Below are 15,536 nucleotides of genomic sequence, written 5' to 3' on the forward strand. Positions count from 1 at the left end.
AGTACACTGTGACGAGTAGAATGGTACAATCAAATAGTCAAGTAAAGCTATAACCCTAGCTCAACTCGTCAAAAGAAATAGAATACAATCATTTGGCTTTTGCATAACCGACATAACTGTGCACTCATAGAAAAAGAAAAATCTTAAAAGGTCTGTTGTTTGTCTACTAAGTCTCATTATTTCACTTCAGTCATTTAATTTCCTTTAATCCTAAAGCAAAGGCTCCCTCAAGGATAAAATGGACCCTACACAAATCCATAACTGCAAGTGATAAAGATCTTTTATTCTCTGTGTGTTTTTAAGGCAGAACCTGCACAAAATTTTTCTCTTAAGTGAAACACACATAATTTAAAGTCACATTCAAATCATTTTGCCAGTAGCTTTTCTCATTAAAAAAATGATCAAAATTTTATAAAATGATGTTACTGAGGAGTAAAGCAAACTTTTAAACTCTTGTCTTGACTTTGGAAATTGTGAATTTTTCAAATTAGCCTTCAGTCTTTAAGTGTTTCTATAATGAAGTGTGTATTCTCACAAAGCTGTTAAATACAGTTAGGATACGGTAACATAATTATAGCTTTGTGTTATTTATGGCTGAATCATTTAGAAAAGCAGGACGAAACCTGCTGGTTTGAGTGATGTGAGAGACTTCTATTCAGTTGCAGGAGTGTTTAGGTCTGTGCGTGTGATCGTGCGTGCGTGTGCGCATCCATCAGTATACTGTTAATACAGTTCCACCATTATGTAGATTAGCCCTATTCCCCTGAGTGCACCTCTACCATTTACAGCTTTCAATCACTTGACAGTTTTATGGGAGTCAAGGCAAACACACAAATGTGTGTACAAACATACACACAAGCACACACACATATAAGTGCATATGCACCGTCAATCAATGTTTTTATGGACATGATATACACAAATAACATCTCATCAGAGGCAACAAGATTCAGTAAACCTCTCACACATACACACACATATTAGACCAAGGTTACTGGCTGGATCCTCATCATAGTCCGTGTCCACAGAATGCTTGTTTCGTTCCTCTGCAGTATATTTATTCATGCTACTGCACTTTGTGTGTGTGAGGTGCTTGTGTGTGTGAGGGAGTAATTGAGTGAGTGAGTGATTAAATTTCAGGTTTGTGTGTTGATTGCATTTGAGCAGTAACAACAGCCCTTGTTTTAATCACAAAGTTGAGATCAATAGTCTTTTCGGCTGTACGGCAGCAGGGGTAATGTGTGCATGTGCGGTTGTGTGTGCGCGTGTGTCAGTATGAGTAAAAGGTAATTTAGATCACTGAGTCCACAGTGGTTGAAAAGAAAGTCTTTGAGGAGAATTTGCTTTGAACTAATGTATTTTAGGGTGTTTGCGTGTTTGTGTTGTCTTGGCTTGTCACGTGAGGGCCTGATCTCCTTCCTCAGTGTGTGTTTTTGTGCTCATGTGAAATCTATCTGCAGCCAATACAGTACAGAATTTATATTATGAGCTGTGTGCAGTTCTGATTATCTCTCCCAGTATCTTGCGGCTGTTAGCAAACACTGGTCAATACAGTCTGAGGCTCTGCTGCACTGAAATAACCTTTCAGCATGTGTACAAAACAGGCAGCCTCAGGGTTTACTGGGATATTACAGCATTTTACAGCAGGGCACACTCACCTGAACACAACTGCATGAATCAAGAATCAACTTCTTAGTAGCTGCTCCTGTGAACTCTTGACTCACTTTGGCATTTTATGTATAAGATTTCACAGGATTCATCATAGCTTGAAGTGTGAATTTTGAGAATATAAATGTTTGTAATTGTAACTAAATGTATTAATACTAAAAGTTGTGCTATACAAAGTGCTGTACAAATAGCATAGCCTTGGCTTAAAGCTCTTGATTTCTTACTTCAGGAACACCTCGCAAACTTAGTTTTGACTCCTTTATGATCTTCTCTTAGCCAGATCCATTTTCAGCATTTAAATAACTTAATTTGAAGTAAGTTAGAATCTTATTTTAGAATAGCTTCAAATTTTGGATCTGATTTAACATGACTTTGTCTCTAAGTGTGTAGCTGCTGGCAAGCCTGTTTTTAGTAAATTACCCTGGGCTCTGCTGTTAGATCGATAGACTGTCATTAGTCAGTCCTAATCAACCCGACGTACAGCTTCATGCTAATTGTCCCGTCTCCACCAATGTCACCTCAGAGAGTCGGCTGTCAACCAGGCGGGACTCTCATCCTGCAGCTGTTTGGGCTGACATGATAAATCTGCCGACTGATTAAATGTATAGAACAGCAGTAGTGAACATGTGAGTTACGAAGTGTCCTTGGGCAAGACACTTAACCCCACGTTGCCTCCCGATGTGCCTATCGGGGTGTGAATGTGTGTGAATGGGTGAATGTGATAAGTAGGGTAAAGCGATTTGATTAGTCAAACTGACTGGAAAAGCACTATATAAGTACAAGTCCATTTACCATTTAGGTATCTGATAAGCTGACTAAAAAAGGAATTTATAGGATGAATTTATTCTCTGTTATATGGAATTGAAGTTTTTAAGACTTAAACAATATATCTTTTGTGAGCTTTCTCAACTAGATCTTCAAATAGAAAATATTTTTGACAACAAAAAGCCATTTTGAAAAGGGACTGTCTGTAAACCTACAAGAACTTACAGTCCATGCTAACAAGCGGAAAGCATTAATATCATACATTTCACTGAATAACTGTCTCCAGTCATTTCATGTAAAAGTAGAGAATCTTTGTCACCTGCAAATGCTTGAGAATCAAGCTTTTAAGTTATAAAAGACATGAAATGTTGTGCATACTTTTGCCTGAGAACTCCTGTCTGACAGCACAGAGACACCAAATTATGTTGTTTCTATACCCAGGAGACAGGGAAGCTCGCATGATTGTGGCGGTTTCTGAAATTAAAATACCCAGATAGGGAACACGCAAAAACATTAGAATTCCAACAACATACATCCAGACGTTAGTAAATTAGTACTTTCTAATGAGCAGCCCCAATTAACCCCACACATTGCAACAATTTAAGCCTGGCAAAGATAAATACAAAGTAAAAAAAATGAATAAATTAAAAAAAGAGAGAGAAAGCATTAAAAATCAACCCAAATTAGTTTTTTAAGGTTATCAAAGTGAAACAAACTTAAACAGAACATTATTAATCAGAAAAATACCTCAAGCTCTGTCATTGGGGATGGGTTAAACTCCTGCAAAACAAATTTCATGTTTATTAGAATTACATACTTTTTTTTTTTTTTTTTTGAAAATTAGCCCTTTAGGTGGATAACAAAAAAAACAAAAAAACGGTTAAACTCTAACTTGACAACTTTGCTTAATTTAGTGATTGAAACAAAGTGAATGACGGGCCTTGTGATCTCCTCTTCAGCACTCACTTAAAGTCCTCCTTACCATCTCTGCAGATGTAAGGAAGTCTGATCCACTGCTTTAACATGGCATCTGTAAAAACTATGCAGGAGTGTGTTTTTATTTCCAACCTCAGAAGAAAACCTGTATTAAACTGTAAATTCAGATGGAACTACACTGCTCAAAAAATAAAAGGGACACTTAATTATTATCATGTAATTTAAAGTCAGTCACCCTTCTGGGATATCAGTGTGTCTTGTTAGGAAGTAACACTGATTATAAATCAATTTCACCTGCTGCTGTAGACATGAAAAGGACAACAGGTGGAAGTGAGAGACAATTAGCAGGACAATCCCTATAAAGGAATGGTCATGCAGGCCATTTCCCTGTTTTCATCCTTTCTGGCTGATTTTTGGCCACGTTAGCATTTAGCCATTGCCCTCACCACTAGAGATAACATGAGGCGGTGTCTGCAACCCACAGAAGTTGTTCAGGTAGGCACACAGGATAAGATCCTCAGACATCACCTCTGGGACATCACGTTTCGTTTCATCCACAGCTGCCATGTCGCACCACAGACTGTTCAGGTGTTGACTGAAGCCCTGATCCAGGTCTGGGAGGAGATTCCTCAGAAGAACATCCATTGTGTCATCAGGAGCATGTCCAGATGTTGTAGGGAGTACAGAAGCTGGGTCAGCCTGTGATCTAATCTGCCCACTTTTATTGCGAGTATGATTTTAAATTCAAACCTCTATGAGTTAATGATTTTGATTTCCATTGATCATCTGTATGTAATTTTGTTCTCAACACATTCATCTCAAGATTTTCAACTGGAGTCTTTCTTTCATCTAGATCTAAGATTTCTTGTTTAAGTGTTCCCTTAATTTGTTTGAGCAGGCAGTGGGAAGTTTTTATTGTATTTACAGTAATGTAGGGAGTGGTCACTTGTGTGTCAGTCTGGTCTGTTTGCACCCTCCTGTATTACACACATTGCAACATTTACACAGAACTGATGATATGTTTCTAAATGCTAATCTTAGTTAAACCTTACTTCAGCTTTGACCAGTTAGTTCCAACCCACAAGACAGAGGGATATGTTGCTTAAATTACTTATAAATGAAGCCCTAGGGGTTTGTGTTGTTAAAACTGTCCTTAGTGCATTGTGGTTCAGAAGAAAAAATGTTCAGTCATGTTGCTGAATGCATGTTTGGGGACTAAACTAGATACTCCTAAAAAACCACATATAGACTTAATAAAGTATTGCCTTATAGTCTTGTCTCATAAAGCAAGGCTATGTTTTTCTCTGTGGAGACTATTCCTTCTGCTTGTATTTTCCTTATATTTTGCCATGTTCACGGCTGCAACCATTAACTAAAGCCAAAGACAGTTGTGACTGTAAGGACTGCATTGGTCACAGGTTATAAACACCTGTGTTTTTACAAAAATATTTAAATATAGAAATATGAATAAATTAAAGATAAATGAAAATTACACAAATTAATTTGAAAATAAACATTTTGAAACTCATTAATAACTGTACAAAATGTACAAAAATGAACTTTTATATTAATAAATGAAATACATAGATAAATGTTTAAATGAATAAACAAGATGAATACAGGAATAAATAAAAAGACTTTAAATTTTATAGTTAACTATCAATTGTAAAGATATTCTTGTATTTATTTGTGTATGTTTACGGCATTTTTGATCCTGCATGGAAAATAATAATAATTTTTACTTTATTCATCCCAATTGGGAAATTATGCTTTGTATTTTACCCCTGTCTAGATGAGCTAGAGAGCAATGGGTTACCATATTTCAGCGCCTGAGGAGCAGTTAGGTGTTTAATGGCCTCACTCAGGGGCCCACAGTAGTTCACCCTATCTGTTGCCAGACCCGGATACTTTAACCCATGTCCTCCAGACCCAGTCCCACCTCGGTAAGCAGTAGGCTATCACTCCCCCAAAAGAGGTTATTTGCAAATTATTTATAGAATTATTTTCTGATCTGCTTAGTTTATGGTTAAAAGATGTCTGTTGTTTATCAGATTCTTCAAATGCTAACTGTTGATGGAGGATCTAAAGCCCTTTACACGTGTAAATAGATTAGTCCGTTTCTACCAGCGGGTCTGGTTCAGTTATGTACGGTACAGATCTGAGACAGTTTTATTCTGTTAGATATAAGTTTTGAGCCAAGACAGCAAAGGTAAGACATTTTCTGACTATGTTGTACAAACATGAAGCATAAACCAGGCCTTCTTTCACCTCTGGTTCGGTGAATCTTGGTCATAATGAGATGAAACTTAGAGTTGTGGAATCTGTGAGATGTGTGCTTTCAGTAGACGAGTCGTTTGTCCATGTTCATGCTGTTGGGTGGACACGGGGAGACATAATTTGTGTTTACATATTTTTTCAGACATTGTTTACCTGGTCTTTTAATTTTTTGTTGTCCTAACTTTGTTTGGTATTTATGAATATTATTTTAATGAGCTGTTAGCTGAGATTCTGGACTTTCTGTAGATACCACATGTTTATAGTTACATTTACAGACCTGACGTTACACTCGTGAAACCAGATGTTGACCCCTTAACTCCAGGTAGCAGAAGCAAGAGGTTAAGGTAAACAGTCAATCTAACAATGCAAAGATAGAGAATTTCTAGGCCAGAAATCTGGATAATGAAGCACTAAAGGTGCATGGATGGAAGTTATTGTGCATATTGTGAATATTTCTCTCTCCTCACCATCTAGAAGCCGTGAGATTCTAATCCTGCTTTCTGTCCGTTCACCTGATGCTGATATTCATCACATATTGTTCCTTCTGTGTTTAGAAGGAAACAGATTCACAGCTTTAAATTCATCCTGCTGACTTTTTACCTTTTAGTTAGTAAATCCTGAACATTTCATCCTTCTTTTGTCATATATCTCATATATTTCTCATATATATATATATATATATATATATATATATATATATATATATATATATATATATATGAGAGAGATATTTTAACAGTTGCTGTTTAAAGAGAAAACTGCTGCTAAGAGCTGATTTTTTTTTTTTAAGGGTTCTGCAACCTTTACAATCCAAAGAGCCATTTTTCTCTCAGCCCAGCTAAATAAAACTTGTTTAGCACCACAAATTTTACGAGACCTTTTGAAAAACGACAATTTAGCATTTTTGATAAATATCTACTATAGGAAATTTCTATTTTTAGGTTTTAAAATAAAGAAAAACATAAAACTTTTGCGGTAGACAGACTTTCTTCTATGGGCTGTTTAGATATTTGTGAAAAATTATGTTATAAAAAAAGCCCCAGAGTTTCCAGCCTAATGACAAGAAAAATAGATTAAAAATACCAGTACTATTTTTTTTTTTAATGTCATTATGTTGTGGAAATTAAAAAAATGGCTAAAACCAGCATTTCATGTTGTAGATTTGTATATTTCAAAACCTTAGTTAGTTCTTTAACATTTCTAGCCATGTTTTAAGAGCCATTATGGAAGATCCAGAGAGCCACTTGCAGACCCCTGATTTAGTGTTTGTAAAATTTACTGCATTTATTTCATATAGTAGTAGGTAGTAGTAGGTCTTCTTTTAAAGGAAAGGGACGTTTTGTTCGTAACAATGCGATTATTCGCAATTAATCGGAACATTTCATGCGATTAATCTTTTTAAACATTACCCAGCACTAATAATAGCCATATTTATCACAGCATATAAGAACAGAATGGGAAGCCTTAACTTTAAGATTGCAGGAAACTCTTGATTATCTGTCTGATTATCACCACAAATACCTAAACCTAGCAGACAAATGGAAATAAATTTTGATTGAACTGTTGACCCAGTGACGGAGTGCTTCGGTCAGGAACAACATGCTACGAGCTCAGCTGCTGTCAAATGCAGTTTCTCAAATCAAGTTAAAAATGAAAAAGAAATAAAAACAAATCAAAGTGAGTGGACAGTATCGTGTTATCTGGTTGTTCTTCAGTTTCCAGTCGCACTGACGGTAGGGAGGTGAAACATGGGGAGGGCTGAGAGAGGCAGTAAGACCCAGAGGAGGAACAGTAAGAGAGAGAGAGAAAGAGAGAGAGGTGGGAGGAGAGAGAAGGAGGGACTGTGCTCACTCTCAGCTCTATGTGTTGCTGCTCGTGGTGTCAGCGCACCAGTGTGTGTCTCAGCCTGCCAGTGCGAGTGAGTGCACTGGTGTGCCGCTGTGTGTGTGAATGTGTGTGTGACTCCAGCGCTCTCTCTGCGTACGACAGGTGGAGATGACATGACTGCGCTCGAGAGGAAGAAAGCAAAGGACCTGTAAGGACTTCGCTCACGTTAATACACTCACCTTTCTGTTATCATTCCCTCACACGCAGGTTTAAATTCCTGCACTACTCAGTTCTGGGATAAGATCATTTGTTGAATGTGTGTGTTTGTGTGTGAAAATGCTCTTTTTCCAGCAGCTTATCTCTAAGACTTTCCCCAGCTGACGTTATGTGTACACGGCAGATAACTCAAACACAAAGAAGTCCTGACTATTGTTTTTGATGCCCACAGACGTGGTCAGCAAGTGTTTCTGCGTCCTGAAGAGAGTTCAGCTCCAGCTCTGAGTGCACGGCAGTCCACCACGTTGTCCGAACAGCTCCAGGTAGGACCTTCTCTTCTCTTCTCTTTGTCTTGCCCCCTGTGATGCCCCCTGCCCTCTCCCCTCCACCTTCCTCTTCTTCTTATTTCTTCTTATTTTCTTTACATCTTCTAAAGTTCAGTCTGTGACATCATGTACAGTAACAACTAGATGACTTTACTGTGCTTTTTCCTTAAAGGAAATCAGCCTTAAAAGACCCTCTGAATGAGGGATTTTCTTGTATTAGTCCCTTATCCTGCCTTTTTCCTCTCTGTCCACTGGGGAGCTGTATTAACAGCATCCTAACGTACGCATCCACTCACTCACACACACACACACACACACACACACACACACACACACACACACACACACACACACACACACACACACACACACACACACACACACACACACACACACTTTTGTTTTCATGTTCACCTTTTCTGTTCTTGATTATAAAAAAGTAACTTTTTTGGTGAGGTAAGTTTTAGCTCTTGCTGCATCTATCTGTATTTTCCCAATAATTCAGTTATTGAGAGACATTATTTAGCAAGTGTGTGAGAGTGTGTGTGTTTGTGTGACAGAGGTCAAACAATAGAAAGAAAGATAAAACATAAAGCAGCTATTAAAATGCAGGGAAGGAAATTAAAGACAGTGATTTTGTTTTTTATTTAACTTGGGGATGAGTGCTTACACAGCATCCTCTCTCTGTGTGTGTCAAGCTACTTGCTTATTCAATTAAATGAATGCAGTGTTTTTAATGCTGTCCCTTGATGAAAATACATTTTTAACATCTTTGTTAGTAACATATCTCTCCTGTTTGCATTTGTATGATTTATTACGAGCTGATACCTGAAATTTAAAATTGCCATCCTCTTGTATCCTTTAATGTACCATCAAACATCACATGTCTGAATATGTGTGTGTGTGCATGTGCAGTGTGAGCTTCTGATTTATATTGCAGAGGGATTTAATGTTGGCAGGGAAATAGAAAAAAAAATGTTTGATTGGCTGCCAGTGTCGACATGTTGTGCTCAGATTCAATTACCTAGAGATGTACTGTGTATGCTCACAGAGACGCAGCACATGTAGGCACACAACCTCCCCAAATACACAAACATGGTGTGGCATTCAGGCATGAAAGAGATAAACAGTATTCTTCCAAGGAATACTCATTAACTTATGTTAGTGTGTTTTAGGGCAAAAAATCAGGTTAGGAATTGGCACGCTTTTTGTGTATGTGTGTGTGTGAGAGAGAGAGTGTGTGTGTGGTTGTGGGGGGGTGATTGTTCTTTGTTTGTACCTGTTCCTCGATAAATTTGTCAACGCAGCTCAATCACCTGAAATTTAAAAAACTCTCCTATAATTAGTCCTTTGTGGGTTTAATATGAACTTTATTCATACAGGCCCGTGTGCAACCGTGTGCGTGTCTCATCATGTTTGTATGTGATACAGTGCCAATGTGCCTCTGCGTCAGGCCTCTTTATACATATTTCTGCAGCCAGGTTACATAGCTGCAAGTCTTGTCCAACTTCATTCCTCTCTTACACCCTCTTGTGTTTGTGAATGGCGGATTGCTGTGGTGCAGCCTTCTGATCTGACTGCTGGTGAATATGTAGCTTGACGATCTCTGCTAACAAGAACTACAAAAATAAAGTACCATTTAGTAAATTACTATCGAGTGTAAAGAAGAACATTAGTGTTTTTAGTGTATTTTTTCTTTTTATTATTTTAATCAAATTCTGAATTCAGAGGCTAAGTTGACTGTGCTGGGTACCTTTTTTGACCTTTCCATGCTATGATTGACTTATTCACGTATAACTTATGATTTAGTTATCTGAATGACTGTGTGCCAACTATTTGACTGATTCTGTATATAATTTGCATAAAAAAGTGAGACTCCACACTTTGATAAGTCAGTATCAAATCATTGTGGGAATGACACATTTCCCATCAAAGTTTCTCATTTTCTTCCTGGCAAAAACAATTAGGCTCAACTCGGGCAGATTTAGAGCACCATGCCACAGTCATGAGGACTTTCCTGAGTTGCTCTGGTGAAGAGGTTTTTCTGAAGCCACAGATGTACAGTATTCCTGGCAGTGAGCTTTAGGTTGTTGTGTTATTGAAAAGTAAACCTCCACCCCAGCCTGAGATCCTGAGCTCTGTGGTAAAAAATTTCCCTCAGGATAAATCTATACTTTTTTGTGTTCGTATTTCCCTCTATCACGACTATTCTCCAAGCTCTTTTTGCATTAAAAAAACATATCAGCAGGATGATTCTTTCATCATTATTTTTTCTTGTAGCAATAGTAACATTACCACACATATTTCCACAACTGTTATTGATATATATATACGTAACAGCAGATGGTTCTGTGCTGAAGCTGTGCTCTCACAGCTGGAAATGACAGGAGGGGACATTTGGGTAGAGTGCAGATGATGCAGGATGCAAAACATGTCGTGGACATCACTCCCTTGTAAAAGTTTTTGCGTTGATCTTGGCACCACGTGCATTTGAATGTATCCACAATATATGGAGCGAGTGGAAAGTGACATACAGGTCAGCAGAAAAGAGTATTTAGCAGCAGCTCACAGTTAATGCTCCAGAAGATTAACTGCTGCATTCACATATTGGATTGCTCAGCAGTCTTCCAGAGATTTTAGCAAGAAACTGGCTTGAAAAATCTTCCCAAGCGGTGAATGTGGTCAACATTTATGTTTCTCACATGCTGCCCTTTTGGAACATGCTTGGAAAGTTTTATGGCAGCAGTGCATGGTTAACACAACTTTATATCAGAATTGAAGAATTGAACGGAGTCATTCTGCTGCCTTTTGGCAAACTCCCAGAAGACTGATATGTGCCTTTTAGAGAAGAACAGCTTTTCTCTGACCACTCTACCATAAAGGATTCTGGAGATTTTGGAACTTCAAATTCTGCAAAACGCATTGTGTGTCCCTTTCCAGAATGGTCATTTGACACAATTCTTTCTTGCAGGTCTATATAACCGTGTTTCATGTGTAATAACTGCAATCATAGAAAGGAGAAAAAAAATAATATAGTTTTAGAACCTAAACTATAATCGGAACCCTTATCAGTCATTTGCATGAAGTTTGACTAGTTTGACTCTTGTTTTGAATGTTATTAGTGCCATATAAGCCTATGTATGCTGGGCACATAAGTGTATGACACTTAATATTCATTTATTTATTTATTCAGAAAAGTACTGTACATATTGTTTGTCAAGGCATGTAAAAAGATTTATCTCCCTGATTGCTTAATAGCACCAGTTTTACTCACATTTCATATTTCTATGCTCACAGTTTTTTTTTTTTTTTTTTTTTTTTTTTTTACCAAAAGTGTCACCACAATTGCACATTTTATCCCTCAATATTATCTCTGCATTTGACAAATATCACCTAATACATGTCTGTGAGACCTCATTTGGACGCATGTGGTCCTTCCTAATTACATCTAATAAATTCAAATAGTCACATGTCGACTGACAGGAAAAGAGCTGCATCACTGTTTGGATCTTTATGTGAAAGGATGAAGACTTTTTAAAGACTTTTATTAAATCAACATAAGATTCCAGTAGCCATCTTTGTATTGCCGTTGTGGAGAACTATGAATAGATAAAACTTGAACAGATCTGAAACCTGTCTGTCAGCACAGTAGAGGGTTGAGAGTTTGACTCTTTGATTATACAAAGGTGTCCAAAAGAGATCACACCAAATACAGTGAAGAGATCTTCAATAAATAATCCTAAAAAATACTGACTTCTTTTTTCATGACATCAAATGAAGCAAAATCACAGTCAGTGTTATTGTTATTTTATACTGGTGCGTTAACTATGGTCAGCTGTCTGGCTGTGTGCTCTCATGCATTATTAAAATAGTTTCACTCTAAGTTTATACACACACGGATAGCTAAAATGTGTGTGTATGTTCCTTTGTAAATATGATTTGTGGCCCAGTGAGGCAGTGAAAGCAGCAGGTTAATCTCTTCTCAGTTTCCAGCAGAACAGATGTGAGGATTAATTTGTCAGGAAATTAGGGTGGTTCTTAGTGAATGTATTACTGACAGATTTGAAGTCCATTTGAAACAAAATAAGTGCTTGCATGCATCCCATGTTTGTGTTTCCTATCATTTCTACTCTTATGGGTGTTTGTGTGTCAGCACAAATGTTTTCACTGTGTCATAGCTGTTTATATTGTTGATTCACTGGTCTGGATTTCCCTTCCTAGAGCTTCCAGTTCTCCCCTTTCTCTTTGTTGTCATGCTCATTTTGCTGTTGTGTACAAGTTGAAAAGCAAACTTACTTGTAATAATTACAAGTGAATTAAACAATTACACACATGGGATGCATAATTATCTGTGTTTGTGTCTCAGTGGAAGTGGGGGGGTCCTGTCCAGGAACTCCACACTGCAGTGTTCTAGATAGCTTGACCTCAGTGACATGAATGTGTTACAGCAGGATGGAGCTTTAGCCTACTAAAGTTTGCACTTTGTTGTCATTATTTTAGGCATGCAGGCAGAGGGGAAGTTGTGTGACTGCTGCGAATGTGAAAACAGAATTTTCTTTTGGGAATTAAAACATAACTGCTGCATTAGCAGCCCTGAGCATGTTTCTGTTCATTCTCATGTTCATACGCTGTGTTTTTAATTAAGCTGAGTGTGTTTGGATTCATTTTCTTCATACAACTTGATATAGAGGATGTGAGCAGATACATGTAGGTGTTCATCTTGCTCAACTGCATAAAGAAAGACATAGACCCAAGTCATCGGTGTAGATACTGACAGACTGCTCTGTCAATATCAGTCACTTTATTTTAAGCTCAGTCACTGCACAAAATGATTTAGTGCAGTAATTGATAAATGTAAATAGATTCTTCTGGTACAGCTGCAGGAGACCACAAAAGATCAATTCATTAAAACTGAATTCAATAAACCAGTGGAGCTCCTACTAATATGTAGCATTTTCAGTTAGAAGGGAGACATGAGAAAGCAACAGTTTTGCCCTTCAGATCTGATGTGGCCTTTCCAGCTTTGCACGAAACTTCTAGCATGTTTTTCCCCTGGTCGGCTTTGCTCTTATCCTTCATGGGAGGATGACATGCAGCAATAAGCAGCAATAAGCATCAAATACAGCGCCTGATATTTAGCTTGGTCAGTCAAGTGCACACAGTGCTGCATCCTGTTGTTTGGTGAGTGGAGAAAGCCTAAAATTCTAACAAATTATATCAATGCATGGGTTATGTATATTATGTTTCAGCTGGCAACAACTGATGCAATGAGCTTCTCATTTCTTAAAAAAACTATGTGGAACATCCCGTGGTCGTGGAAAAGATGCTTGTCTCTTTAAGAAGGGTGAAATCATTGGCATTAATCAAGCAAAGAAAACATTAAAGGAGATTATAGAATTTACTAAAATTGGGTTAAGAACTGTCCAAAGAATTTTTAAAATTGGAAGGCTATCGTCTTCCAGGAAGAAATGTGGTCAAAAAAATGTCTTATTTCTTAGACATTTGGTGAAAAGAAAAACAATAGTAGAACTCAGGGTTGTGTTTAATACTGAAAGTAAGAAGCACAATGTGAAGGGACTCAAGGGATTGGAACTGAACAGCTGTGAAACCACAAGGAAACCACTAATCAGTGAGGCTAACCGGAGAAAAAGACTTAAATTTGCTAGAGAGCATGAAGATTAGACTCTGGAGAATGGAAGTAGGTAATGTGGTCTGAGTCCACCTGAATATACTGAATATACTGAATGAGCAGGTTATTCCATCAATAGATTTTTTTCTTCCCTGACAACACGGGCATATTCCAAGATGACTGCCAAGATATATATATTATAGGGCTTTACTTGTGAAAGAGCGGTTCAGGGAGCATGAGACACCATGTTCATGGATTGGCCACCACAGAGTCCAGACCTCCATTGATGAAACTGTGGGATGTGCTGATGAAGTCTTTGTGCAGTGGTCAGACTCTCCCATCATCAATACATGAGCATGGTGAAAAATGAATGCAACACTGGATGAAAATAAATCTTTTGACATTGCAGAAGCTTATCGAAACAATGCTACAGTGAATGCTGCTGTAATCAAAGCTAAAGGTGGTCAAAATATGAGTGTGTGCGGTACTGTGCTGCTGTACAGTGCATGAAGTGGCATAAAAGCCGAAACACACAAACAGATTGTGACTCATTTTGCATCATATAACCAATATACTCAACCTTTAAAACCTGCAGGTACTTCATTCTCTGTCATGATTCAAGTGGACTGACACATTGCAATGACAATATCTTAAACACCTTTGCTTTGTATTATGCAGTTTATCAATGACCACACAACACATTATGGCATATACATGCATGCTTCAAATTTCACCAGACAGTTGTCATACCTAGAAATAAAAGCAACATGCTCTCAGTGCAAATGGTTTAAACTACAGTCAAATACACTGGTGTGATGAGCGCACATAACAAAGCAGAATGACAGCTGAGAATCAAAGATAACTGCATAAGAGCAACATAATTTACATTCAACTAAAGCATGATGTAGTTCAGAGGTGTGTGATGAAAATAGGAACCAAGACTTCCTGGCTTTATCTTTTAATACACGATATTGGAGTCATAAAGCTCTCCAAACAATTCCAGACATTTAATATCACCAAATATGCACTCCTGCTCCCTTTTTTTTTATTGTATTGATCGCTGGTAAGTTGAATGAAACTACAAGGTGGAGGGTCTATAATTTCCAACATTTTTCAATGCTATTCTTCGATTTCAAATCTTCAGGGGCTCAGTGATAACAGGTAAGATGTGACATGCATGAGCAAAGGCTGCGGCAGCAAAAAAAATGTGCAGTGAGATGACAGCTGGAATCGATTGCCTACTTGGAGGCAGCAGGCAAGCTTGGTTGCTCTTCAGCTGATCCAGAGCATAACGCTGGTAAAGTTTGCTGCATGAACTTTTTAGCAGACTTTTCTCTCATTTTCTATAGTTTGTTGCAGGCAAGTTTTTCTTGTTTAATATTAACTAGTTTTATACCATGCTATCAGTTAGGAAATACATATTTTTAGTTCAAGTAATATGTGTGGGTTTGCATGTTTAGTTCATTCTAATGGATGAACTGTGCTGGACTTGTTATGATCCCAGATGGGAGCAAAAACAGCATTTTAAAGAAGGAGCAGTCATTGAAATACCATTCATCTTTGCATTAGAAATAACAAACCCTTTTCTTTGCAGCCAAACCTCTGACCAATACTAAACCCTAAGGCTATTTTCAAATGAAGCGCATCAATAGAATTCGGTCTGTTATAAGTTTAACTGTATTAAACTTCTCAGGGACTCAAGATTATATTTATTTTATTGTCTTTGCAAGATATATTAAAGGTACTACTTTCAGATATCTAGATTTAAAAAGAAACCAAGGTTAATCTCTGGTAAAATTAATTTCTGCTACAATTAAAACTAATTTATATCTATCCATCATTTTATCTTTGTATAGTTAAGATAAAATGTTTTGTAACTTTGAAACTTCATA

At 37.5% G+C, this 15,536-nt stretch overlaps 1 protein-coding gene across 2 annotated transcripts in view; it reads left to right on the forward strand.

Moving 5' to 3' along the window:
• LOC121646533 (cGMP-dependent 3',5'-cyclic phosphodiesterase) overlaps positions 1–15,536 on the forward strand; it is a 159,225-nt gene that overhangs the window by 40,542 nt on the left and 103,147 nt on the right. Inside the window, exons 1-2 of one of the 2 annotated variants that reach the window (XM_041995577.1) lie at positions 7,553–7,681; positions 7,922–8,012. In XM_041995577.1, the coding sequence (XP_041851511.1) occupies positions 7,647–7,681; positions 7,922–8,012 (126 nt within the window). In that variant the 5' untranslated portion in view covers positions 7,553–7,646. Of the gene's footprint in view, positions 1–7,552; positions 7,682–7,921; positions 8,013–15,536 lie in introns of those variants that run through there. The other variant, XM_041995576.1, reaches the window with a different exon arrangement.

The sequence above is a fragment of the Melanotaenia boesemani genome, chromosome 9 (assembly GCF_017639745.1).
Source record: "Melanotaenia boesemani isolate fMelBoe1 chromosome 9, fMelBoe1.pri, whole genome shotgun sequence".
Lineage (NCBI taxonomy): Eukaryota > Metazoa > Chordata > Actinopteri > Atheriniformes > Melanotaeniidae > Melanotaenia > Melanotaenia boesemani.